Here is a 27,935-nt window from a genome sequence, read left to right as displayed (position 1 = left end):
AACTGCAAACCATCAGTTAGTAGTGGTGGGGACTTTGTTGGATTGGCAGTGGTCCCTGCCTTAGCAGGAAGCCCAGGAAGCCTGAGTGGACAGCTCTGCTTCATGGATCAGGGATCCCAGTCCCTGCCACCAAGGTACTGGGGCAACAAGAGACAGGAGTTGTGCATGGTCCAAGCCACATGGGCACAGGGTAGTGTGCCATCCAGGACTGTGATCTGTACTTGACTTTTAGCCCCCAGGGTACTTCTATTAAGCAAGTGTGATCCTGGTTTCTTATGATACTTAGGGTGATTGCTATGGTTTGAACAAGGTTTGCCCCCTCAGACTCATGGTGGAGTTAAACCCCCATTGTGAGCTACTGAGAGGATTGAAACTTAATCCAATGGTAGTGTTTAGAGGTAGGGCCTTTGGAATTCTAGAGTATTAGGATTAAAAAGGTCATCAGGGTAGAGCCCTGTGATGGTATGAATACTGGTGACTTTTTAAGAAGAGAGAGAGAGGCCAGAGGACACACATGCACATACCCATACTCCCCCCCCCACACACACATACTCCTTGTGATGCCCTGCACTGTCTTGGGAATTTACTCTCAAGACAGCCATCTCCAGTTGTGACCTCTCCACCTTGGACCAGAGCTATCAGTGGAAATAAATTTCTTTTTCGCTTATCTAGTCTGTGGTATTGTATGAATAGAAACAGAAAATAGACTAACATGATGACCAAGGCCCAGAAGGGCTCAGCGTATAGTGGGCAGGGTGTGGTCCCACATGGGAAGTGCATTGGCAGAGGTATTTGCAAGCCCCTGTGGCACCGAAGGGGGTGGTTGGTTCTAGGGTGACGAGCCAAGCAGGGTGAGGAAACATAGAATGGGCCTTTCTTTGGTTGTTTACAGGTCTCTCTGTTCTTGGGCTGATGGCACCTGTGATGCAGTCTAGTTTCAAGGGTGCTGTCCATCTCAGCACAGCTTAGCAAGTGCACAGGGATTGTAAATTGTATGATGAATTTGGGTACATAAACGCCTGGCACATGGAACCACTCTTCTCTGTCAAATCCATGTGAGATGGCTCCGGATGTTATTTCCAAACATCTTCCCACAGCAATTAGCATGGTCAGCCTCACCCTGAGGCCAACTCCAGCCCGACCCCCACCAGAACTCCCTCTGATTTCCCTGAAAAGGCTTGCTTTGTTGATTCTGCCCAGCTCAGCCCTCCTTATCAGATTTGTCCAGTCCCAAAAGGACATATGACAGAACCTTCCAGAAGCCCAAGCAGGGAGAGAAGGCACCCAGGCCAAATTCCATCTGATAACTCCTGGCCCGATGGTGGTTATCCACTGCAAAGCAATGTGTCCCTCTTTCTGAATTCTGCTCGCTGTACCCAGCATGCCGCCCTCTCAGCCGCCTCCACACATTCTTTAATCCTGGATTTTGACCGAAATCTTTCCTGTTTTCTAAATCTGCGGCTATAAAGAAGTTCTGGACCCCTCCCAGCTGTTTCTCAGAAGTCCGGGTTGTTCGGGTTTGAGAGTCTATGTGCTAGGGACGTCTGGGTCATGTTAATTGATTTTACAGGCCATTTTGATTTTTAAAACTTACCGAGTAGTGTAGCCAAGCTGATAAAGCCAAGTTTTTGTTCTGCAGTGCTGTAAGTTGGATTCTTCTGGAGTCATGGGGCTGTTACTTTCCCTAGTTACTCAGGGTAGTGGGATGTTGCTGTCTGCTCACGGGTTGCCTGGGCCACTACCTGGGGAAAGACTGAGTGCAGCTTCTGAATGCACAACTTGGCAGCCAGGAGGGGACAGTGCTCATCTCACTGGGCTCACATGGGCCCCATCAGCCCTGGGAAGCCCTGCTAACAAACGTTAAGGACCTTGTTCCAGAGGATGGGTCTGAGGTTTGCTCTCTGGGACCAGTCAGGTGTCCTCTGGCTGGGTTGAGAGTGTGTGGGCAGGTCCCCCTTGCCCTTGATCATCCCCACAGGTGGCTTCTTGTGGCCAGCATGTGGCAGCAGCTGAGGTGCTCCATTTGGGGCACCTGCACACAGATGGACCCCTGCCACCAAGGTACTGGGGCAGCAAGAGACAGAGGAGTTGTGGATGGTCCAAGCTACATAGGAGGGTGGCAGCTGAACCCCTTGAGTGGACACCCCTTGACCCTGCCTGGTGTGTGGTGTTTATGTAGTGATGAGCACTGCCTGATGCTGATCTGCCATCCAATCCAGGCTGATCTGCCCACGCAAGGTGGTGTGGGGGAGGGGAAGCTTGTATTCCTGTTCTGCCAACATGTGGACAGTAAGGCATGGCTGGTCCCACTCCCTGGCTGGCTGTTAGCAGTAGGATGTGAATCAAGGGGCATAAAAGTGCTGTGTCAACTCGGTAGTGCTTTGTAAACATTAGTCAGTGTACAACTGTCTCAGGGACCTGTTAGTGAAGATTAAAGCTGCCTTTGTCTGCTTATTTATTTGCTTATTTATTTTTGAGAGGTTCAGAAGTTGAGCCCAAGATCCCCTGAGTCAGATAGACGTGAGTTCACCTCTCGGCTCTGCTCCAGGATCTCCACGCCTTGGTTTTCTCATCCACCGCACAAGTGCAGAAACTGAAGCCTGTCAAGGGCTTGCTGGCAGCGTTGCCTTCGTGTGTAAGAATTTAGAACTGTAGCACATGGTTAGAATCCCTTGATGGGTTCACAGTGATTTGGCGAAAAGAAAATCATCAACATGTGGAATCAATCAAAAAGAAAGAAATAAAACTAGAAATAAAACTTCCAGTGTTCTGGGGAACGCCGTCTTAAAGGACATCTCAGTGTTCTTGGGAAGGTCTGGCATGAGTGAGAATGGCAAATCAATTCTGTTCTAGGGATGGTCCCTACGACATCATTGGTGAGGGTGACTGTCTCATGCATCCTGTACCAGGGGAGAGAGGGACATACGTGACTTGTCGGGGTTTGGCTGAAATAGAAACACCCTGAGCCCTGTCCCCCATCCCAGGAAATGGTGCTGTGAGGTGCCATCAGACTCAGCCAAGAGCATTAGGGTTTCCTGTAGAAACTGATTCCAAACTGATGTTCCACAAAGGTGTTGGTGAACAGAGAAGTCATGAGTAGTGACCACATTAGTTGGTTGGTTGGTTGATCGATTTTGGTTAATGCCCCCTAATAGCTCATTCCATGGCAGAATCACCTGGATCTGCATGGCCTGGCATAAGCAACCTTCTCTCTCCTGGTCACTTCAGATCTTTTTTTTTTTTTTTTTTTTTTTTTTATAAATTTATTTTCTAACCAAACACATCTAACAAAAAATTTGTTCCTAGTTATCAACATACTGTTAATAATTTTCCATGCTATATGTCAATGTTTTGCAAAGCTTATGCATTCAATGGGTAAATAAAAGCAGCACACAATAGTGGTTAAGAGCACAGAATACAGTCAGGCTGCCTAAGTCTGAAATCTTTACTCCCCAACTCACTAGTTTAAACTCTAAGTTCCTGAACCAGAGCAATAAATCAGTTTCCCCAACTGTAATATAACAATAGAAACTATCTCATAATTGTTATATTCCCCAATTGAAATATATCAACAGAAACTACCTTATTATGACTATGTTCATATTCATTTAAATTCTTTGAATAGTGAGTAGCCCACTATTGCTGCATGTAAGATATTTTAAAGAACCAACTAATATGCTAAGTACTTTACTAAAAACCAGAAATACCGATGGTCAAAACACCCACAGTTAAGATTACATGCAGTCTGAAAAGGACACAGATAATAACAAATTAATATAAATAAATAAAACTAATACATTCACTTAATATCTCTGTTGGAGAAGTGAAGTACATTTAGGGAGGTTTGTCTTTTCTAAGCTGAATCACTAATATTACTTTAATTGGCAAAATCTCTTTAAAAAAATAATTTAACAATCTAAACAGGATATCTGCTTAGTGGAAAAGGAATAACAAACTATTTTGACATGCAGCTTTAAGCAACATAAAAACGTTTAACTGTTGTTTTATTTCATTTTATTGTACATTAAAGGGGTCCTACTAAACTGGAGAATTAAAAAAAGTCATTAATTAAGCATTTAGTGAAAAGAAAATCTTTAGAAAACTTTCTTAGAGAAACTACATCAACAAACACCATGAAAACTTAAAATTAAGCAATGCTCTGCAGAAAAAAAAAAGAAAAACTTTTCAAGCCTTGTGTTTTAGGGACAATGCCACATGCACAAAGCCATAGGCATCTATAATCAATTTAGAAAAGGCAAGCCAGGCAACACTGGATGAATTTAAATTTTAAGAATGTAGGGAAGGAGCTGAAAGAGAAACAACTTCTCACCTATCAAACAAACAAGAAAAGGAAAAACAAAAATCTATCAAAACAACACTAAAACAAGCTGGACTTTAATTTGCAATAAAACAACAAAAAAATAATCTTTTAACATTCAAACAGCCCTAAAATGGATACCAGATCTCATGAATGAATTTTTCAAAGTTTACATGTTGTTTGTGTATTCAAGGCATCCATTTACAGGCTTAGAAATGAATGTTGTTGTTTTTTTAAATGTGGGGGATGGGTTAAACAATAGCTTTAAGGCCCCTTAAAATATGTGCAAGAATGCTTTAAGGTTCTCTTCTTTCTTGGAGCTTGAAGAACTGTCTAAAGAAAACTGAACAATTTATACTTAATAAGAATTAAAATTTCTGGCAGAAAATGAAATTATAAAGTAAAATCAGCCCTTTGCCATGTATAGGTACACCAAGAAGTTACATCATCAGTCTGTAAACGTTTGTTAATATTTTTAATCATTTATATTAACTAAAATTATTACAACTAGAATAGGACTCAAGAATAGGATAGATCTTTAAGAGTTTTACTAAAAATAGCTGGTTAAAATTAAATGTTCTATTTTAGTTAACATTACTGTACCAAGGCTAACTTCTTAGCTGTATAAAAGTCCTGTGATTATGTAAGATTTTAACATAAGAGAAAGATATTTAAAGAACTTCTACTATTTTTTGCAACTCAATCTAAAATTATCTCAAAATAAGAGGTTAAAAAAGTAAGCTCAACATTACTTTCTTTATATTAGCAAATGTGCTAGCTAGGCAATAAAAATGGCATTTCAAGTTTCCTGTGTTGAAGTCAGTTACCAAATGTTTCACATACCCAGCTTTCGACTGCTTTGTTATATTAATTACTTTGAGTGCAAAGAAAGACATAGCATAATTCTAGACAAATGACTCAGTAAATTAACAAGTTTTATTAACTTTTTTGAAAAATTGATAGAGTAAAACATACTCTACCTATCTATCCTTTTATGAGTTTCACTAATGTAACTAGACTACATAGTTGTATCAAAAAGGAAAAAAAAATAATCAGTGCTTTGTAACTAAGTCTGAGGTTTGAATTTCTCACCTGCTTTAAATAATATTTAAATCCTAAAAAATGAAGACATTTTGTAGGAGAAAACAGACTCAAGAAGAAAACATTACAAAAGGTATAATGATAATTACTTTAAATCAAATTTACGAATCAATTTCTTTCTCCAAACAAGGTTCCATGTCTACAAAGAACACAGGTTACTAATTCCAAAAAGACAAGTTGTCAAAACTTTAAATACTTCTCTCAATACTAATAGTTACATTCTCTATCTGGATCACACTTTCATTGCCCCAAATTTCTTGCCATTTGTTTTAATGTCAACAAAGCCTGGGTGCCAAACTTTGTAAAACTGTGTCAGAGCTAGATCTTTAAATAATTATTATAACTAATATATCTACTAGTTATTTGCTAAGAGTAACAGAATTATATGTACAAACCTCTTATGAACTAAAATAGTACTTCTGCACACTTTTCTTTGCAAGAGTTCTATTAACCTAGAATATACTCAAGGGGTTTGGAAAACTTTTTGACTTTCATTTATCTGTATAAGCCTAAATAATAACCAAATTTATTAAGTTATGCCAGTTTGAATGGCATAACATTTCTTAAAATTTCCTTCTTGAACTCTGTATTACCTCAAAAAGCGATCTATTCACAAATGGTCTGAGAAGCATAAATAAATCAAAGCATGTATTACATATATTTAATACCAATAAAATACAATATATGATCAAAATTGTATTACTATAATTGTCAAGCTCTACTTGAAAGCCTTTAAAAAAAATGACTCTGGGAGAATTAAGCTATTTTATTTTACATGTAATAGTAGGCATAAAGCAAAGTTTATGTATTTAGTTTTCTCATTTTCTATTGTATTTCCACAAACCTTTAAAATATAATTTTAGGTATTTTTCTATCAATAAGGCCAGATAGTTTTTTTTTTTTTTTATAGGTAACTGAAGGTTTTAAGAGGGTTTAGACTGAAAAATCAGGTACCATTTAGTCATAACATCATATAAAGACCCTTAATCAGGAGAAAGATTTTTAACATTATTGCTTAAGTCTTATAAAAATAGTGAATTTTAACCAAATTGATCTCTCTCCAGTCTTGTTTCCTTTACTCTTAAGTCATACTGTTTGGCAAGTAATATAGGTAATGATGTAATTTTAAAATTAAATTAACCGTGAATAAACTGTAATTTGTTGGTCAGTGCATATATTTTGCCCCCACTTTACCTAGGATAGTCCTCTTGGAAAAAGTGACTATCCCACATGGAAAACAAAAACAAACAAAAACAATGCAGAACTTCATTTCTTCCTTGAAGATTTTCAAGTATTATAGGAACAAAAGGTCCACAAAGAGGGGAAAAAAAAAAACTGATTAAAAAGTTGACATTTTCATCTTGCTTTAATAATTATAAGATAACAGAAGTATAAAAAACAAATGTCCCTTATTATTTCTTTGTTTAACATAATAATAATACACTAAGAAATACTGCAATTACACTCGAGCTATTTACCAGCTTCTTCAAGTAAGGGACGTAACTATGGTTCTACCAATGAGAAGATATGAATAATCAATCTTATGGAACGCAAAATATGGCAACACAAAAAGATAAATTGACTTTGCCTTTTAAAAACAAAAACCTAATATGACCCTGAAATGCCTGATTCAACAACAAAAAGTTACAGCAGCAAGCCACCACTTCACCACACATTCAGAATTCTGAAATAGGCAACAGCCCTCCCCCAACCTCAATCTGTAATGTCTTCTTTTTGTTTTTCCTGCTTTTTGGTTGTAGGTAGTTCAAGGCTTGCCCACTGCATAGGTTCAGCTTTTCTCATGGTGATCTCAATCTTTGTTGCAGTCATAGTTACATAGCTTTGTTTTACATCAATCACACCCCATAATTTGACATTTTGATGAAATTCCTTCTCTCCTTCAAATACGATGTGTACATTTAACAATGTACTATTAGCTTCTACTCGACTAAGTTCTGGAAGTGAATTTTTAGCATATACTGAAATGGTGACTTCACCTCCAGTCTGATGCCAGTCATGTCTACATGGAACAACTTTTTTCCCAGCATCCTTTTTAGTCCACACGTGTTTCCCTGTTGTACAGCCTTCTTGGGCTAAGGACGTATTAAAGTCAGAGGTTTTCCTTCTACAACAGCTCCAATATTTCATCCCCTCATGGAAAATAGGTACTCCAGAATGATATACACAAACTTCTTCTAGACTCTGTAGTCCCTGATATGTCTTTGAACACCCTCCATTTTTACATGAGGTCCCAATCTTAATTTCATCACTGTCATCTTCTTTCTTCTTCATTCCCAGATGATAGTTTAAGTTTATCAAGCGCTTGTTTTAGGGAGGCAGATATTTTTAATTCCAAATTTGTCATGGGTTCATCTGGGCTTGGCCTTTTTATCGCTTCTACTGGTTTAGGGGCTTGAATTATGTGCTCCTGAAATTTGGGTTTCAATTCAGATAGTTCTTTCTTTTCAGTAGTCTTGACTTCAGGCTTGACCGGCTCAGGTGGCTTCTCACTATTATGTCTACCTTTTGTACAGCCCACAATGCTTAAGAAATCAGAAAAATCAGTCGTTCTTCTCTTACAGCAAGACCAACCCTTTAATGCATCATGAAAGACTGGAACACCTGGGTGATATGTGCAAGCATCATCGGAATTGTTCTCGGGGTCGAAGCGCTGGCCGCAGCCTCGATTATAGCATAGCAGGGCCATCTTCTTCTCCCACCGTTACAGGCAAGGACCAAACACTGGGAACCGCAGGACAGTGCGACAGACTCTGTCACTTCAGATCTTAACAAGAAATCATTCTAGCTGTCCTGCTTTGGCAGCATGCTAAGGAGCACCCTTCTACCCTGACTTACCTGTAGAAGGGCACCGGCAGACTGTGGGGTGCTGCTTTTTGACTTGAAGTTGATCGGAGTCACTATGGGTTAGAGGTGCAGGGCTAGTGGGTGGGGAGCTGCAGGTAGGAGTCACTGTGGGTGCAGACAGGAGCATAGCAGTGGGGATTGGTCCCTCCAGAAGAAGTTGAGGCTCTGTATAGATGCATCCTATTTCTGTTCCTCAGTGTTGTATCATTATGATTTGTAGGTTGAGCAGATAATCTCTAGGATCTTCTCCTTTTTCAATATACTGTATAGAAAATCATGAAAAATCAGAGACAATTTCTTAGTGTTCTTTACTTATTATTATTTACGTATGTCATTTGCATATTTGGTCTCTGTGTGAACATGCTACCTGGAGTCAATAGGTATGTCTTTTACATAGGTGATGTAGGAAGTCCTGAGAAGAGGGATGGGAGAGGTTTTAGTAGAAGTGCCCCTTCTCTCTCTGGCTTATTTTGGGAAGCAGCAGAGCTTGGAGGAGGTGACCGTGAACTGTCCTGCTGGGGTTCCTGGGACACAGATGCTTGAGAAGCAGAGGGTGACTCACGGGCTCATTTATAACTTGGTAAATATGTGTAGAGCCTTGTATAAAAGATTCTGACAACCTCGTCAGATCACAGCCCGGATTCCCAAGGCCCATGGAGACATTTTGAAGAATAGCAGTTCCAAGACAACATATAACAATGTCAGGCCTCTGGAGCCAGACAGATCTAATGGCAACTGCTACGGTGGGAGCCAGGATTCTTAAACATGACTTTGGAAACCCCCGTGAGAAGAGGGCTGACGTGCAGTCTGCAGACCCTCAGCAGTGGAGGGAACGTGCAAGCAGACAGGATCTGCAAGCTGTCGAGTCCAGGAAAACCCATGAAAAATGACCACAGCACCCCGACCAGATTCTGGAGGATAAGCTGGGCTGGATGAGGAACCTGTGGAAATGTTGGTAGTGGGGCCTTGAACATCATCGGCTCTTGCACTTGAAATGTCTCAGCTTTTCACTTTTGTAAGTCGTTGGATGAAGAATGGTGTCTCCTTTTTATTATATTTTTCATCCATCTGGTTATTAAATTAGGCTGATGTCTATGACATTTCTGTTTGTTGAGAAAACTAGCCTTTCAAATCTTTGCTTGTTTAAAAATTAGATTACTTTCTTCTTCTTGGTTTCTAAGACTTCATTATATTAGGAATAGTAAATCTTTAAAAAATATTAAATTAGGCAAAACCTTTGCCAATTTCTGAGGACTTCTGAACTCCCAAAAAATTAACATTTCTTATCTTTTCACCATATGTATTATCAACATTCCACTCAGGCTTTTTTTTTTTTTGTCTCATTTTGTTTGTTGTGTGTTTTACAAAGTTTGTTTCCTACTGTAACAGAAGTTTATATCATTTAACCTTGACTATTGAAAGTATTTTCACATATTAAATCTTTAAAGATTGTGATTTTTTTAAATTGCAACCAATTATTTTATTTGTAGATTCTTTATTTTCTTTTTATCGTATAGGTAATGTATATTTTTCATGGCAGAAAGGAACCTCTGCTATCACTCAGATCTATTGTTAATTATAGAAAGAGATATGGTACCAGTGGGCACTGACGGTCTGGGACCTTGATCCTCAGGAGTGGATTCAGCCTTTCAGGTCCTTGGGTCCCCGGATGGCAGCTCTTCATCTTGGCGTAGTTCTTGGCAGATGTGTGTTTCATTGGCTTAGCAAATGTGGAACTTGGTCATCACCCCGGGCACAAAAAAGCCTTTGCCTACAGGATAATGAGATGTTTAAATCCAGCACTGTGAAGTGTGTGCTGCTCCTGGAAACCCTGATCTGGTGGCTGATTCCTGCTTCTTAAATCATACACCCTCAGGTCTGTCTCCCAGGGCAGGGGACTGCCACACTGTACTTCCATTTGCTGTTTGTACAGTGGGGTTAGAATGTGCTTTTCTTTCTGGTCACTGTGGGAACAGGTAGCACAAGATATGTAAAGACCATGGAATGGCTTAAATGGCCCTGTGGCAACCAAACTCATGGAGCTGCATGGATTAGAGCCCCCTCAACCAGCAGGTCTCCCCTGTACTGGGAGGTGCAGAAGCTGTGGTCCCTGGGCAGTAGACTGGGCTCCAGCTCTGCAACATGACTTCTGCAAGTTCCCCATTGAGGGATCCAGCTCCACATTAGAGCTGCACATTCAGCATCCAGAGGCAGAGACACTTTACTTCTCCTGCATCTCTTGCAGGAGTTGGGGAGATCTTCTCCAGAAGACTCTGGGAGAATTTACTTACCTTTCTGGGAGTCAGATTAGGGTCTTTCCCACTATTCCAAGAAATATAGGTAAAGAGAATGAATGGGTTGTCATGGCTGATGTGAACTAGCCTTCCTCATGCTGGGGTCTCAGCCCTCAGCTAAACTCTTAGAAAACTCCAAAGAGCTTGGTTTAATGGAAATGGAAACTGATGAACAGTTAAAATACTTAAATCATGTAAAAGAAACAGTAATGAATATTTTATCTTAATATAAATTATATTTTTAATGAAAAATGACTATTTTTCAAAACAACAGAATGAGCAAAGGGCATTGTGGATTTGTGTGTGTGTGTGTGTGTGTGTGTGTGTGTGAGAGAGAGAGAGAGAGAGAGAGAGAGAGAGAGAGAGAGAGAGAGATTGTGTTGTACAGTATTAATAAAGAGGTTGAGCCCACTTGCCTGCTTCTACATTCAGTCTTTTTTTTTTTTTTTTTTTTTTTTAATATTTATTTTTTGTAGTCGTAGTTGGACACAATAACTTTATTTTATTTATTTATATTTGGTGCTGAGGATTGAACCCAGGGACTTGAACATGCGAGGTGAGCACTCTACCGCTGAGCCATATCCTCAGCCCCCTACATTCAGTCTTTTAACATATTGTTTGACTTTAAGTATTGGAGAAAGTTCAGCCCTGTATAGATATGTAGTTGGGAAAGGAAGCATTTTAATAGCTTTTTCTGATTGTGTATATGGTCTGTTTTGATTATACATCAAAACTTAGCTGAAAGTTTCTTGAAGTTTAATTTTTTTTTCTTACTGTTTTATTAGAATCCATTGGCCTCTGGTGCACATTGATGATACCTAGCAGGGATCATCTTGCATTGATCACTTGGAAATTACTAGCCCTCTGACATATGCAGACTTCCAAATGTTGAGATATTTGTTATATAATAATTTCAAGAAAGCATCCACATTTATTAATATCACTGGGGATTTTATCATAAAAACTCTAGGAATTTTCAAGCTTCCTGGTTTGGTATACAGATCTTCCAAAACTGAGTTTCCACTTGAAATCTCAAAATTTTGCCACTGGTATATTGTGACTGGCTCACATTTTTCATTTGATAAGCACTCACTTTTGAATAATCATGTTTTTTGTCTGCCAGGAGTTCTTTCAAATAAAAAAAAAATGGTGTTTTCTGAGAAAGTGGCTAGTTTAGCTGACAACTCAGTTGCTGTCTAAATCCTCTTCCAGGATGCTGAGAAGTGCTCTTTGGAGACGTCCTCATTGATCTGGCAGAGTAGTGAAAAGGGTCAGATTTCATCAAATTCAGATATCCAGGTTTAGTAAAATTAGAAATTTTAAGGATACTCTTAAAGTGAAAATGGCATGTCTTTTACATGGTGAGTGCACAGCAGTGGAGAGTAGAATGGCCAGTAGTACACCTTGCTCTTGCCTACGTGTCTGTGAAGGTACTAGCAATTTTATTTGCCCTGTTACCCCGAGAGCAAAGGCAGAAACATCTTAGTATGTAACTGTGAAAATAGGTTTTTTTTTTTGTTGTTTGTTTGTTTTTTTACCTCATCAGCCCCTGACAGGTCTTGGGCACCTCAGAGTCCTCAGAGCTCCTATGAGAACCACTGGCCTAGATCTGGCAGGATGTAACCCTTCATCTAGGGTGACCCTTCTGTGACTCACACAGGGTTGGTGGAAAAAGGCTAGACTAAATAAAACTCTGTGAGTGAGGAGGAATGGGGCAGTGAGTGAGTGCACAGTGGCCAGTATATCACACATCAAAGAGGTAAAAAAACTCTTTCTAAAATCTTCTGTTACATAGCAAATGCATAATGGTTTTCAAGAGATGCTGGGTGTTTCTTTGAGCATATCATCTCTCTGGATGGGTAGGGAGTGGCAGAGGGTCCTGGGCCCACTGGGAAAGGTGGCTCACTCAGCATGGGACCAGTGAACAATGGAAGAGAAGGTGCCAGGTTGTTATGGAGGCAGCTAGGTCTCTCATGGAACGAGAGCTCCAGGTACCATGATTACAAGGTCTCATGAAGGTTGCATGGAGAGTGAGGTCTGTGGCGGCTGAAATAACATCCAGGAGACCCTTGAGCTTGGCACTGGGCAGAAGGTTATGGATTTTCAGATGCTCAGCATCTAGAAGCCAGGGAGATTGTTAATGGAGAGACTGCCACAAGGAGGAGGAGGAGGTGTTATAGAAGGGAATTAAGCTATTTAAATGGAATCTGCAGGACTCTGAATGGCTTATAATAGTACTGACAAGGCTCCCTGCCAATACTCTTCTACACATTTTACATGAACTGACTTTAGCTGGTCTTCTCCATAACCGTCTTATAGATGAAGCTGAACCACAGAGCGTGAGGAACTCTGTCCTTAAACTTGGGAGAAGATTTGATGATTTCAACAGAAAAAAAAGTTGATTCAGACTCTGAGAGAGCAAAAGGGAATGAGTAATGGGCACCCCTTTTTCAGGAATTTGGGACTCACATGGCTGGGCAGTTCTGGCTCTGGTTCTCTTGAGAGGTATTTCATCTGCCCCTTGACCAAGGCTGGAGCCTCCATGCTTCCGCGCCGAGTACTCCTATGGCTGGTAGGCTGGGGCTGGCTCTGTGCTGGCTGTTGGTGGGAGGCCTCAGTTCCTCTCCATGTGGGCCTCTTCATAGGGCTTCTTGAGTGTCCTCACTACATGGTGTCTGGCTCTGCCAGGGCAGAGGCTGTGATGCCTTTTGGCCTGAGAAGTCACAACTTCCTCCTGTGCCATCTGCATTGTCACACAGACCAGCAATGATTCATTGTGCCAGGGGCACCTGGATTATTGAGGCTGTCTCAAAGGCTGACCACTACGTGATGTTGTGGTCCAGTCATGTGCTGCTGGGCCTGTGTGTGTGTGTGTGTGTGTGTGTGTGTGTGTGTGTTTGTGTGTGCGTGCGTGCGTGCAGGAAATTTCTTTACCTGCATCTCTGCTGATTCTCACTTACCCAGAGTCCTGAGTCTTACCTGCCTTCTCCTTACCTCAGTCCTCCCTGCCTTCTTCTGGCTGGTTTCTGTTTGCACTTTTAATTCTGCATGAATGGCCCCTTGTTTGCCATGGAAGTCTTGTCTTAGTTAGAAAATATCTAGTCCCCTTTGCTTGTGTGTCCATTAGTAGATGAAGAATACATATTTGTTTTGGTTAATACTTTCACAAACCTTGGAGGCATAGAATGACAGTTCCAAAAATAGATCTTGCAAAGATAACAACCTAATGACTAATGGAGTTCACTCACTGCCAGCCCTGGGCAAGCAACTTCTCTGTCCTCTCCTTCTTCAACCCTACATGAACCTTTATGATTTCAGTATTTCATAGCTGGCAGGAGTGGCAAGATAGAGAGTCAAGAATTTCCTAAGCTCCCAGGTACTTCAAAGCTCCAAACTGGGTTTTTGGGCTTGTCTTTCTGACCTCTGAAGACTTGTTGTTTAGGCTCCATTTACTTCCATGTATGAACTTGCATACAGTTTCAAAGCAGGGTCCCATGAAGGATTCCGTTTGACACCGTGATAGCTCTGTGAGAGGAAGCAGAGGCTCAGAGAGGTTCTGGGACTTGCTCAGGTCAACCTGGCTGATTGGATAGGAAACCCCAGTCAGATGCTCCTGGTATGCTGGCAGACTTGGGGGAAGTGAGGGAATGTATGTGATATCTCCCAGGAACTCCCCAGGGCAGCTGTGCTGGGATGGCTCACACATCCACTTCATTTCCGAGTGTCTCTCTGTCCTGTTGCCTCTGCCAGGGCAGCCTGCTCCTAGCCCCTGTGGAGCTGCAACTCTGGCTTTTATGCCTCAGCAGCCCAGCTGAAGCCTCTGGGCGGGAGGGCCTGTGAAATCCGCATTGGTTCCAGCCCTACATCTGCATTGTTAGGGCCTCCCATGACACAGGCCTCACTCCCTTCACACAATGGCCCCTGTTGAAGGATTCCCCTGTAGGAATTTAGACATGAATTTATTCTGACAGTCCTTCTTAGGTTGTCCGGAAGTGGAAGCAGTGTGGAATCCAAATGCGTGACTTTCTCACTCATGTAAAGGCTCCAATCTGAATGCTTGGGGGGCGTTTTCGAGTTTCTTTTCTTTTATTCAGAGATCAGCGATCATTTCTAGGCATGCGTGAATGCTTTTTATTGCTCAGATTCTCTGCCTTTCTTCTGGAGGGATCTAACTTGGCTGAACACACCCCTTGAAAATACAATATGCTTGTAACTCTGCTCAAGAAGTTTCTGCTTGGGCCATCAAGTGTTGCTAGCAGACAGGCGTTGTAACCTGGTTCTTTCTGTTTGATTTTGGTGCTGGGGACTGCATTCAGGACCTTGTGAATGCTAAGCATGCAGTCTGCCACTGAGCCACACAGCCATGCTCATCGCTCAATTTTTACATGCCACTTCCTCACCGATTTCTGTCTAAATTCTGCCATGGGTCCTATGTGCACAAGCTCCCTGAGAGAGGCTGCTCAGAAGTCTTTTGTGCTGGACTTTTTCCAGGAGTGAGAGAATTTGGAGAATTAGAAAGTTATCGCTGCTCCGATTGCTTAACACACTCACATTCTTTTTTTTTTTTTTTCTCCAGCCTGCAAGTATTCCTGCCACAAGAAATGTGAAGCCCAGGTAAGCATTCCATGACTTTCCCATGGGACTTTTGGTGGTAGAGCTGGCCTTCACTGAATGATAGGCAGAGAAGGGGGGGGGGGCTCTTTGGACCATGGCCATAGAAAGGAGCAAAGAGAGATGGCTTGTGAATACTTCTCGATGGGGTGTATGCATTTCATCTCCAGAATAAATTGAAGAGCTTTGAAATCCACGTTTTGAGTTCTAGAAAATAATTCTTAAGAATTTGATTTCAGATAAGAATTCCGTGATTTTTTCTCCTGCCGTGCCACCAGCTCCTTTTCAGTGACAAATGATCCCTATGTTGGCAGGAGGCTTCCTGGGGCAGTGAGCGGGTGGGAATAGACAGGGCTCAGAGTCTACACGTAGCCTTAAAGTCTTTTCTGGTTCTTTTTGAGGGTGGTTATGCACAGGTTGGTTTTGTTTTTCCGTCTCCATGAAAACGTGGTAACCATGGAGTAGGAGGTACTTACACTGAGCTTTCATGTCTCTGTAGAGGTTTAATTGCCGAGTGACTGCTGGAAACCTGGCTGTGTCTGGTCACAATTGGTTCTGTGATGAGAGGTGAATGAAGGTGGCCTGAAAATGGGGGACCCTGAGGAAGGAGCTTGTGATTTTATCCTGTGTCATGAGCTGGCACCTCCAGATTTCCTAGATGTGCTGTACAACTCAAATGCGGTCTCTGTTGACTGTCAAGCCCCACCTTTGGGGGTGTTGGGGGTCCTGGAAGGCTGCCTCGTGTTTTTTGGTTTTAGTACCAGGGGTTGAACCCGGGGGCTCTTAACCACTGGGCCACCTCCCCAGCCCTGTTTTTATTTTTTATTTTGAGACAATATCTTGCGAAGTTGCTTAAGACCTCACTAAGTTGCTGAGGCTGGTTTTTTACTTGAAATCCTCCTGCCTCAGTCTCCCAAGTCATTGGGACTACAGGTATGTGCCACTGTGCTTGGTGAAATAGGATTTTAAGGTCTTGGGATTTTGCTGCTCTTGTGGACCTCATGGGTCAGCTGTTCTAGAGAATTCCTACCCTGTCCCAGTGTCCCATCCTGAAGGCTATGAATGAAGCTGACTTCAGGATACCGTGAACTAGTTCTAATGTGCATTCTCTCCATGTGAGGACCAGAGGGCTAGTTTCCTCTACCCTGTCTACCACACTCACACACAAACAGCCACATGTACAAACATGCACATTTATACACTCACACATGCACAAACACGTTTGTGGTCACATGCACAAACACACACATGCACACTAAACTGTGCATATCGGCATGTGCATCCATCCACACAAGTTGGAAGAACTAGACTGGTCTAGTACTATTTCGAAAGATAAATGACTTTTTTTTTTTTTTAGAGAGAGAGAGAGAGAGAAATTTTTAAAAATATTTTTTAGTTTTTCGGCGGACACAACATCTTTTGTTTGTATGTGGTGCTGAGGATTGAACCCGGACCGCATGCATGCCAGGCGAGCGCGCTACCGCTTGAGCCACATCCCCCAGCCCCAAAATGACTTCTTTTAAAATGTTTCTTTATGCAGAGTTTTGGCCACTTGCAGAAGAAGAGAGGGTGGCTGAGTGCTATGGTACACTTCTTACCCAGCCACAGACCAGCAGCCCCTCTGTCCTTCCCTTCGATTCTTCTTCCCAGAGGTCACATGGGTGCTTTCCCCGCCTCATGGGGGCACAGGGAGCAGTTCTGCTCTCTCTTTCCGCCCTGGTCTGGAGAAGGCTTCCCCTTTCCAGCCAGGGTGAGCATTTCACGTTCACACACACTGCTAGGCTGGTCGATTTCTGACCATGGTTTATTGTAGGTCTTTTTGCATACAGACAGGCTTCATTCGGGGGTACTGCACCCCTTCAGTCTAAGGAATCGTGTGGCAGCAGTGCTTTTGAATGCATTGGTAAGTGGGGGGCATCCCACCCATGGGGTATATCTCAGACTTGGAGAGGTTCCCTTCGCCTCAGATGACTTAAACTTGCCCCTCTCCTCTGGGGTTTCCTTTGTGGTGACATCTGTCCTTGTAACTTGTGTCTTGTCACCAAGGGAGAAGGGGTGAGCTATTTGTTCTGTCACCACCACCTCCATCTGACTTTCTTATTGGCTGGCTACCCTGACTGGGGCTGCAGAAATGAACCTACAACTGTTTCTTCCATTTCTGGCTGTTTAATAGGTTGAATTCGTGGGTTCAAAGAATATTCCAACAGCCTTAGGTATCATTGATTATGACATTTCTAACCACAGCAATTCGTAGCTTGCTAAGGGAAGGATAAACCTTTATTCCTATCAAATTCCGGTAGGAGGGAAATGTATCCATATTTTTTTTTTTATAATACAGCTTTGAACAGCAGGAGAGAAAGCCACCAGAGATAACAAAGCACTTTCTCATTCCAAAAATATAATGCCATCGTTGTTGGGGATACGAGGGCTGTAAATTTCTCAGTGGCTCCTGCAGAGCTCAGCATCTGGGGAAATAGCTTGGTCTTCCAGGAACTAGAATGTGGTCTTCCCTACATTATTACACTTAGTTTTTGGATCTTTGATTACTGTATGTATACACATCATATTAGTGTTTTCTGGGTCCTTGATTACTGTGTGTATATAAATTGCATTTGGGTTTTGGGTCCTTGATTTCTGTGTGTATATAAATCATGTTTGGGTTTTGGGCTTGTCATTTCTGTGGGTACATGTATTGTGGTGCAGGCTTCTTGAATTCAGATTGTCCTCAGATATTTTGGGAGATTGTGAAGTTTTGGTTGAGAATGTGGGCTTGGGTCTGACCTCTTACAGATGGGGTGACAGTGTGTTGTGCTCTATACTTCTGCGTGCCTTGAGTGGTCCTGAGGCTCAGGGTTCAGCATGTTCCCTGGTATGTGTAGTTGATGTGTGGTGGAACTGACTGCCATGGTCATTGATATGTGCCATCCTTGCCACTGTCACCGGCTCTAGTACAGGCCTGTGGTGCCCCTCTAGCACTGAGGACATAGATTATCCTGCAGAGGTGGTGACCAAGTCATGAGTGGGAGGCTCAGCAGGGAGACTGAGCCATAGCTGGAACTCTTAGAAGGATTGAGGTTACTCACTTCCTAAGCCAAGGGAAAGTGTGTCCCTCAGTCCAGGACATAAGGTTCATGAGCAGATGGAGGCAGAGACCGGAACTTACCTCCCCCACAGAACTTTTGGCTGAAATCAGTTTCCGAATGTCTATGTCCCTCCTGTTCTTATGCTGAAACCCAATCCCCTAAGTGGTGGTATGAAGAGGTGGGGCCTCTGGAGGTGATTAGGTGGGTAGAGCCCTCATACATGGAATTAGTTCCCTTATAAAAGAGGCTGCAGAGTTCTTGCCCTTTCTACCATGTGACACACATTGAGAATGTGCCATCTATGAACTTGAAAGCAGGTCCTCATCTGACACCAAATCTGCAGACTCCTTGATCATGGATGTCCCAGTGTCTGCAACAGTAAGCAGTAAATTCCTATTGTTCAAGTGCCCAGTCTATGGCATCTTGTCAAAGCAACCCCAGTGCACTAGAATAGGCCCTGATCCTCAGTTTCTTTATGTGTAAAATAGGTGAATAATACTTCCCTATAATACAAGTAAAATAATTAGCTATCAATCATGATAGTATTAGCTATATAAATTCTAGAGATGTCAACTCATCTACGTAACATCACTTGATCATTTGAATCTCAAAAGTTTTTCTTCCTGAGATGCAGTACTTGTTCATTTGAGCCACTTGAATTATTTGAGTCTCATGACTTTTTTTTTTCTTGCTGTCAGTTGACTCATTTGCATGAGTAATAAAGGAAGTAGGAGAGATACAGCAATTTTAGGAAGGCAGATGTTGGTAAGAGAGAAGGCGGAAGAGGTGCTGGGGGCTGTCCCCATGACGTGAAGAGAATGGGGTTCTGTGGACATGACATGGAGATCCCATCTTTGCACCCTATGAATGTCTGGGGCATTGGCTTCTATCTCCCACACCATCACTCTTCTGCTCCTTAGAGGTGCACTTTGTTTAGGGGATTAAGTGTAATCCTAAATCATCAGAGCTTATACAGACCTTCAGATCTCTGTTTTGTCAACTTAAGACCCTCACAGGAGGCTGTACACAAGAGGTCACAGAGCTGGAGAGTGCACATGGAGCAGTGTGAGGTCCTTGTACCCAGCACCTGCTTTAGTTCAGGAATTAGGCCTAGCCTCCAGCCATCTGGGCTCAAAGGGACCTCAGCTACCTGGCCCAGCCTCAGCTGCCTGACTTTGTGCATTTTTTATTGATGACACCATTTCTGAGATGCTCAGCCCTCTCCAGAGACCCTGGGCAAAGACGTCTCACTCCTCTTCCTTAGCTCTTTATCAAGTGTTCCTTGTCCTGTGCTGTGTGTTGCTGAGTCTCATGTTCCTTTCACCTGGGAGTTCTGAGGCATGTACAAGAAGGAGGCTGGGGTGAGCTGTTGCTTTGCTGAGTGTTGAACTTCTGGCCCTTCTCTACCCCGTTATATATGTCCAGATCCACCATCCCTAGGTCCCAGAGCTTCAGTCTATAGAATGCCACTTGCCAGGCTCTGTTTTGCTCAATGCTAGGTACTGAGGATCTGGAGGTAGGCCTTGTGGGGCTGCCATCTCTTAGCCCACTGCATCAGGTTGGAGAGCCACATGCAATTGTGAAGGAGCCAACTGGGCACTCAGGGACGCGCCATTTCAGATCAGCATGTGCATCTTGCCATCCCCAAAACGAGTTAAGTGGTAGGCTTTGTTTATAGGGCTCCCGAATCTTTCCCTAGGAACAAAAGATCCAGTTTTACTGACTTGATAATGAAAAAGGAGGGACTGAGAAAATTTTTCATAAAAATAGTAAGGCTATTTTCCCATGAGCACAGACTTCTTGTGTTGTTTGTATTTATCACTTTCCCAGCCCCCATGATGCCTTTTGTGACTTTGGTTGACATAACCTCCCTGAGGCTCAGCCTGTTCATCTGAAGGTGGGATGGGCAATCAATTCAGCAGGATGCTTTAGGGGAACAGGAGGTTTGCATCTGATGTTCATCCTGTGATTGGCTTGTAATGTGTGCTTGGAGACATAAGTCATCGAGGCCAGCTGAGAGGTGGCAGCTGTGTGCTGAGCATTAGAGATGTGTCTGTCATTTCCTCACACATAGTCTTCTGAAAGGTCCTTTCCTGGATCATCTTGAAGGTGACAGCCAGGACTGAAGAGTTGTTCTTCTCCCTGAGGGCCAGGGAGGGCCCTGCCAGAGCACGTGGCCCTAGGACAGACCATGCTGCCACCTCAGCAAATGTTTACCTGGCCTCCACCCTCCTGACTCCCCACTGTGTGGCACAGGTGGAGGTGGTTAATTTTTAAGCCATCAATTCAACAAACAATTCCTGGGTGCTGCTCTAAGCAGGACACTGAGCTGGGCCAGAGGCAGCTCACTGTCCATGGGAGCTTCTGGTTGCAGCACTTAGGACCAAGTGCGAATCTAGTTCTGCCAGAGGATGGTGACCTCCACCTTTGCCAAAAGTGTGTGTTTGTGTGCTTATGTGTTTTAATGTTTGGCAACTGTCTTTTAAAATTGTTTTTAAAATTAATTGAGGTTATGTTAGAGCAATTGCAGGTTAAGAGCCAACTTCAGGGGAAAGTACAGAGAGCTCTTGTGTTCTTTTCTGTGCACAGCCTCTCCCAGTCCCAATATCCCCATTTGTTACAATTGATGAACCTATATTGACACATTATTATCCAAAGCTGGGAGTTTACTTAAGGGTTACTCTGGGTGTTGTTTTTCTGTGGGTTTGGACAAATGCATAATAAAATGTATCCACCTCAGTGTATCATATAGAACAGTTTGAGCTAAAAATCCTCTGTGCTTTGCCTAATCACTCCTTCTCGACCCCAGCCTCTGGCAATCACTGATCTCTTTAGTGTCTCCATTATTTGGCCTTTTCCAGAATGTAGATGAAATCATACAACAGCATGGAATCTTTTTAGATTGGCTTCTTTCACTTAGTAATATGCATTTAACTTTCCTTAAATGATTTCATTTCTTTCTTAAATAGCTCATTTTTTTTAGCACTTAATAATATTCTGTTTTCTGAAGGTACCACTGTTTATTTATCCATTTACTTATTGATAGGCATTGCTCTTATTCCAAATCTTATCTTTGCAAGTTTTTGCTGGTGTCAGAAGAACCATTAAGATGTTATATCAAGAACTATGTAATGTTTTGAACAACCAATAAAAAAAAAAGCAAAAAAAAAAAAAGCAAAAAAAAAAAAAAAAAAAAAACCATTAAGCACCTTTAAATGTTCTTTTGGTAGGCACTTTTGTTCGTCTTCCCATAAGATTCCTTTCTGGGTAGGCTGCCTGACTGATCTTTGGTTTTTCTTCATTCTACCCATTTTACTTCATTAAAGGTATGTTTATACCTCTGGCTGAGTTCCTAATGGGGACCATTCTTCCATGTGGGAATTCCTACCACGGGAAGCCTTCTCCTGTGCTCCAGGTTCATTCAGGAGTGTTGCTTTTTATATACACATAACCAATTATCCTTTGATTAAGAATTAATGTTTTTAAGTGCAAAGTCTGAGTCCCCAACAGCGGCATTGACTGTGACATTGGGAGTTTCCTTGGACTATGAGGTGACCAGCAGGACTGCACCACTGTTAGCTAAAGAAGCACAGGCACCCAGTGACACCAGCCACCGGCTGCTCTGGGCCTTGCTCCATCAGGGACTGCTTCTTGCACAGTCTTGGTGTGGGATCTTTGGTGGAACCCAGCTGGTACTGCAGAAGCCACTGCATTCATCATCACGGGAGAGACCGAGGGTTTTAAAGCCAGTTGTGACATGTGGCCAGACTGGCAGGACCATGTTGGCTTGTCTGGTTAAGAGTGTTAAGTTTCACCTGATGATGACAGATTTGCTCTTTAGTGTGGCTTAAATGTAAGCTGTGTTTGTGCAGGATTTACCAGCCCTGCCCCAACAAAAGGGAATTACAGTCATGCACCACATAATGTCATTTTGGTCAATAAAGGACCACATCCATGACGGTGGTCCCTTGAGATTATGCCACCAAGTGAGGTTGTAGCCGTCTCAGTTGTGTAAGCACACTCTTTGATTTTCACACAATGAAGAAACCACTTGATGCATATCCCGGTGGTGAAGCGATGCATGACTGTATAATGCAAATATTCTTTTGAGATAACGCATTTGTCTTAAATAAATACTGTAGTTTAAAAATCTGTCTGTTTGTTTTCTCCAAATTGTCAGTTGTCCTTCTGTATTGGGTTACAGCAAATAAAGGAGGCCTCCACACATCCCTGAAATGAATCCACACCTATTTGCCACTTCATTGGGCGGTATGGTGGTAACCTATTTGTCAGCAATGATCTGTTTAATAGGCAGGAGTCCAGAAGTTGTGGCAGGTGGTGAAGGTGGGCCCCAGTGTTTGCGTGTGTATCAGGCCAGACTCATGTGCCTCAAAGACTCTGTTTGTAAAGTGAGGGTGCCTTGTCACGGCACTGTGATGGGTCACATAGGAGGATGGGAAGCCATCAGTGAGCACAGGATGTAGCTGCAAGTGTGTTTTGTTTGAGCTTGAATTACTGAGGTGCCCTTGGGGACTTACTTTTGCCCTTGATCCCTGTGACTGCAGACAAATTCTCACCTGAGGAAGAAGATTCCTTGCAGACCCCCATTGCTTGAACAATAATTCCAGCAAATGAATTTGTTGGCTGAAGTCTTCTACCTTTGCCCCCGCCATAACGCGTTGATGGGATGTCAGCCTGCAGGGGCTCAGTAAGGGGAATAGATGTATTCTGACCTTTGCAGCCAGGTTGTGATGAGAGAGTAAGGACACTGGAGAATGCGAGGCCTTGAAAATCGAAACAAATGCCAACCTTACAATGAGAATAACAGGTGTGTGAGTGTTTGCTTTGGTGGGATCAGATAGAGCAGTTTGGGAGGTGTAGCTATCAGAAGCAGCCCCTAAAATTTTGAGGAACTGTAAAAGAGGGGGAGTCGGGCTGGGGATGTGGCTCAAGCGGTAGCGCGCTCGCCTGGCATGCGTGCGGCCCGGGTTCGATCCTCAGCACCACATACCAACAAAGATGTTGTGTCCACCGAGAACTAAAAAAAAAAATATTAAAAAAAAAAAAAGTAAAAGAGGGGGAGTAGATCACGGACACGGGTCTGAATTCTGACTGCCTTGTTTTTTTAGCCTTGTGACCTGAGGCTTGGTGTCTTTCTCTGGAAATTAGGGATGAAGCCCCTACCTGGGGGACTTCTGAAGAAAGCCAGAATTCAGCTGCTCTGGAAGCACAGGACCTGGGGGGTTTTGCAAGGAGCTCTGTCTCATTTTGAGGACTTGACTTTGCTTCATTGGTCTTGACTCACTGAAGGTGTCCACAGTTTCAGTTTCTAGGGACCATTATTTTTGTAGTTCTAGGAAATTCTGAGAGACTGTTTCATAAAATGTTGCCAATCACCGGCATTAGTCAGTATGTATTTTATTTATTAACTGTTAAAGGACAGGAAATGATGGTGTAATGCTCAATTTCCAGAGACTCTGGCTTCTGGCAGAACAAAGGGTTCATGGTATCTGGACACTGGCACCAGAGGATCTCGTGTCAATGCCACCTTGGCTCTGGCAACTTGGGCCTCCTACCAGGGTGGCTCCAAGACCTTGTACCTGATTGCTTTGTGATATCCTACCTAGCTGCTCTGTGGCTGCCTTATTGGCTGGCTCCATGTCCTTTACCTGGCCACCCCTGAGGCCTCTGACCTGCCTCTTCCCACCTGGGAACTTCCCCTTCTCCTTACCTTCCCCCAGCATCCTGCCTTCATACCCACTCCACTTAACCCTAGCTTGCTCAGCAGGACCTCCATGGTCCTGATCCACTGATGCTGCAGCTAGAGTGACTGTGTCCAGTGAATAGCAGTACTTTGGGTGCCCCTACCTGCATGGTCTGTGGTTCCTGCTGTGATTTCCTGAAGATCACCCTGCCTCCCTACGGAGGATTTTTTTGTGTGTTATGTTTCCTGCCATGTGTGCTATGTGTGCATGGACTTCTCCACCCCTCCTCGCTCCCCTTTTATTGGGGGTATTGCAGTGATAGTACCTGCTTCTTTCTCAAGCACATCCTGGCCAGTGGTGTGCAGGTGAATTATACTTGCCAGGGTTACAGCAGTCTAATGTGTGTTGTGGCTGGTTTCCCTGGTGAAAATAAACCCCTGTGGCTCCTTCCATGATATGAATGTGATGTTATCAGTTTGGAAATGTCACATTCGGCTCCACATCCTTTCCCATCACCTCTGGTCACAGAGCAGCATCCCTCCTTCCACATACTTGGCCCTAGTCTGTCTGTCTTCTGCTGTTGATGGCCATCTGTGGGAGCCCCTGTCTTCTTTTTGGAAGAGCCCTCACTCTGCATTCCCCCTTTTGAGCTAATGCTCTGGTCACCTCTTTTTCTGGGACATACTTTGTTTGCTTACTGCCTCTTTTTTTGGACCACTATTCACGGTTTGAATTTCAGAATCTATCAATCAGTGCCTTCCCCAAGGTTCTGCTGGCACCTACTTCTCCAGATTCACAGGTGTCTTTCCTGTCCCCGAATCCCAGAGCCTTGTCCTCACTCCCAAGGCGTCTCATGCTCCTTCTCTTCCCCGACCCCTCTGTTCTCTCTGCAAGTTACAAGTTTATTTGTCATGCTACGCTCAGCTGCACTTGCCTTATCTCCAGTTGAGGATTCTGTCCTTTCTGCTTCCCCCAGCTCCCAGTCCTGGCTCAGCTGGGATATGTGCAGTCAGGAAGCCATGGAGATGCACATTCTGCTTGGATATTTTGGACACTGTGGACAGTGCTGCAGCTTTAAGCAACCAGTTAGATTTCATCCTCTGTTTTCCAGTGTTGATATCGTCTGTTCTGGTGTCCAGCAGTGTGATCTCCATGGAAGCACATCTTAGGCATGTCCTTGGCCATCCTGGGGAGAAGGCTGCATTCTATGTCTAAGCAGAGACTCCCCATGGGATCTTGCCCCCAACGTCACCTTCCACTGCCCTTCCCTCTGTGTCTTCAGAGCACTGAGTTCATGCAGGAAGAGATGCTCCGAGAATCTAATGCTGATCCTTCATCGTCCCTCTCTGGGTAGGACATTCTCATGGACAGGAGGAGGCCTCTGCTGGTCTTGACCTGAGGGCTCCCAGACTTCCAGACACTCACTTTACCTGTGGCAGCTGTCCCCCATGCACTGCCTCCTGTGTTGTTAATAGGAATCTCTGTACTGCCATGCTCGATGGGTCCATAGGGTGAGCATTGAGTTCCTGACTGTGGATGTTCTACCTTGTGGTCTCTGGTGTCCTTGTGTGTGCCTGGGATTATTTGTGGTAGTCTTTGTGCCTGCATCTCAGTCTCTCTTGAAATCACTTCATGTTCAGTGCAGAGAAGAGTGTTTCTGATCAAGCTGATGGTTTTATCCTTGTCTGGCAGTGTCTGGAGGCTAGCTCTCCTCTCAGAGACCCATTTCTTCCTCCCTGAGCCATCTTTTGAGCAGCAGGGCCAAAACACATAAGTAAGCATCCAAGTACTCACTTTCCAGTTTTAATTAATGAAATGCAATTTGTATTTCACCAAGCCTTACCACCCTCCATCTCACTTTCTGTAAAGCTGTTAATTTTAGGCAGGGATTCAGGAAGTGTCCACCCCCATTTTCTGCTGAGCACAGAAATAATAGCTCAGGAGAAATAGCCACCTCCCAGGAGCAGCTGGCAGAATTCACTTTTGTGTGTTTTCCGGCATTTTGAATCTTGCCCTTTTGTGCACTGCATATCTGCATATCTGTAAAACGCAACTGCCGATTTCCCCAGAACTTTCCGAAATGGGCAGGCTTCTCTCTGTTCTTGATGGAACCCTTCTGGATGGAGTCCTGTGGGAGGGTCTGGGCTGTTAGCCCTCCCATGTTACTGGAGACTTTCTCCTGCTCAGGAGGGTCTGTAGAAAAATAAACACATAGCAGTCTCTTTTGGGGGAAGCAGGCCATAATAGAAGGTCTGAATGAATAAAACCATGTGCCCTCAGAAATTCTGATTTCAGAATCTTGATCTAAAACCTTTGTCTTTTGGGAGATTTCTGTCTTTTACATTTAAAAAGCAATTGGTGGGGGAAGAGGCTTTGACTGGTCCTTAGGGTGCTCCTTAGAAACCTTAGTTCTGCTCAGGGAGGGCCAAGGATGGACTGATCTATGTGATATTTCCATGAATGGGTGGAAGAAGTAGCTTTGTGGGTGTTTAAAGGACTGGCCTGCCAATCAGAATGGGCAGAGGCAGGGCTGGTGGGTAATCCTTAGGTCAATAGTTTGGGATCCTGAATAGAGAGTGGGTGGTGCCGTTAGAAGGGTGGTATGAACCTGAGTGGAGGTTTAGCTTCAGATGGTGAGTCTTATGGAATATGTTCATAAGGACATTCAGAATTAGCTAGTTAGTAAGAGGTAGCCTAATGCTTAAATAAAAATATTTTTTGAGAGTTGATGATAAATTGTGATCTATTAAGTTTTCTAATTTTTTTCCTTTCTTATTGACCTTCCCTGGAGCAAAGGACAGTTGGTAGAGACTAAATGATTCATTTTATTATTCTTAGATACTTTTGATCAAATGTCTCTGAGGGAATTTTTTTTCATTAGTCCCTTAAACAGAATTTAGCATTTTCTTCTTAAATAACCTGTATTTTGGTATCTTTTCTTCTTCATTAAACCGAATTCTTAAAAACAACTATTTATTCTTCTTCATCTTCCAGTGCCTCGAGGTGTGGTGTTCCATTAGTCATTGTGAGCGAATGAGTTCATGAATGAATGAATAACTAGGAGGTTTCGACCACTGACCTGAAAAGAGTTTGGAGAAGGAGAAGCTTATTCTTTTTATTTTTTATTTTTTTGCAATCCTGGGATCAAATCCAGGGCCTCACACATGCTAGGCAAGTGCTCTACCACGGAGCCACATCCCCAGGCCCTTTTTAACAATTTTATTTTGAAACAGGTCTCACTGTGTTGCCTAAGCTAGCCTTAAACTCTTGATCTTCCTGCTTCAGCCTCCAGAGTAGCTGGGATTGCAGGCATGCACTACCACGCCAGTCTCTAGCTCATTCATTTTGCTGTTCCTTTACTAGTAACCACTGAACATTGAGGGTAAGAAGGTCACCTTCCCTCTGGAAGCACCATTTTATTTATGAGATCCTGCAGTCCCCTCCCTGGGGATGTGCATTTTCTCTGTACTATCATTAGCAAAAGGCCAATGGAAATTAGGGCTGATCGGAGGAGGCTATTACTGGATTCAGGAGGAATCTCAGATCCTGCATGGCCTCTGGGGAAGCAGGAGATGGCAGCATCAGCTTATGGAACCACCTGTGGACTGGGGGGCCACTCTCTCCTGCTTGGGAGCTGCATGACCTTTTTGACATGAAGCTGGAAGTGTACATGGCAGTAGATGTCATGCAAACCACTCACTTTCAAGGCCTCTGAAAACAAGGCTGTATTTTAAAGTTGCTGTCTCACTGGACCTTTTCTTTGTGAGAAGAATGACAGTATTAGAAAAGTCACGGGGGGGGGGGGTCATGGCATTTCTGTGCACTTCTCTTAAAGGAAGAACAACTGCACATGCTTCCTTTGTCCTGGAACTGGGAGGCAGCCCATTCTTGTCTTCCTCTTGATTGGCTCACCCTGAGCACCATGGTTGTTTATTTAGTCCTTCTCTGCAGGAGGGGT

At 43.3% G+C, this 27,935-nt stretch overlaps 1 protein-coding gene and 1 pseudogene across 1 annotated transcript in view; one reads left to right on the top strand and one right to left on the bottom strand.

Moving 5' to 3' along the window:
* The window catches only part of Tns3 (tensin 3), a 211,586-nt gene that overhangs the window by 3,963 nt on the left and 179,688 nt on the right, over positions 1–27,935 (top strand). The window contains exon 2 of the mRNA XM_026399471.2: positions 15,155–15,192. Coding sequence (XP_026255256.2) covers positions 15,155–15,192 — 38 coding nt within the window. The remainder of the gene's footprint in view (positions 1–15,154; positions 15,193–27,935) is intronic.
* Positions 6,903–8,187, bottom strand: LOC144254001 (cysteine and histidine-rich domain-containing protein 1 pseudogene; annotated as a pseudogene).

This window comes from Urocitellus parryii, chromosome 3, assembly GCF_045843805.1.
Source record: "Urocitellus parryii isolate mUroPar1 chromosome 3, mUroPar1.hap1, whole genome shotgun sequence".
In the NCBI taxonomy this organism is placed as follows: Eukaryota; Metazoa; Chordata; class Mammalia; order Rodentia; family Sciuridae; genus Urocitellus; species Urocitellus parryii.
The sequence above is the reverse complement of the archived record's forward strand: the minus strand, read 5'-3'. Positions and strand labels throughout refer to the sequence as shown.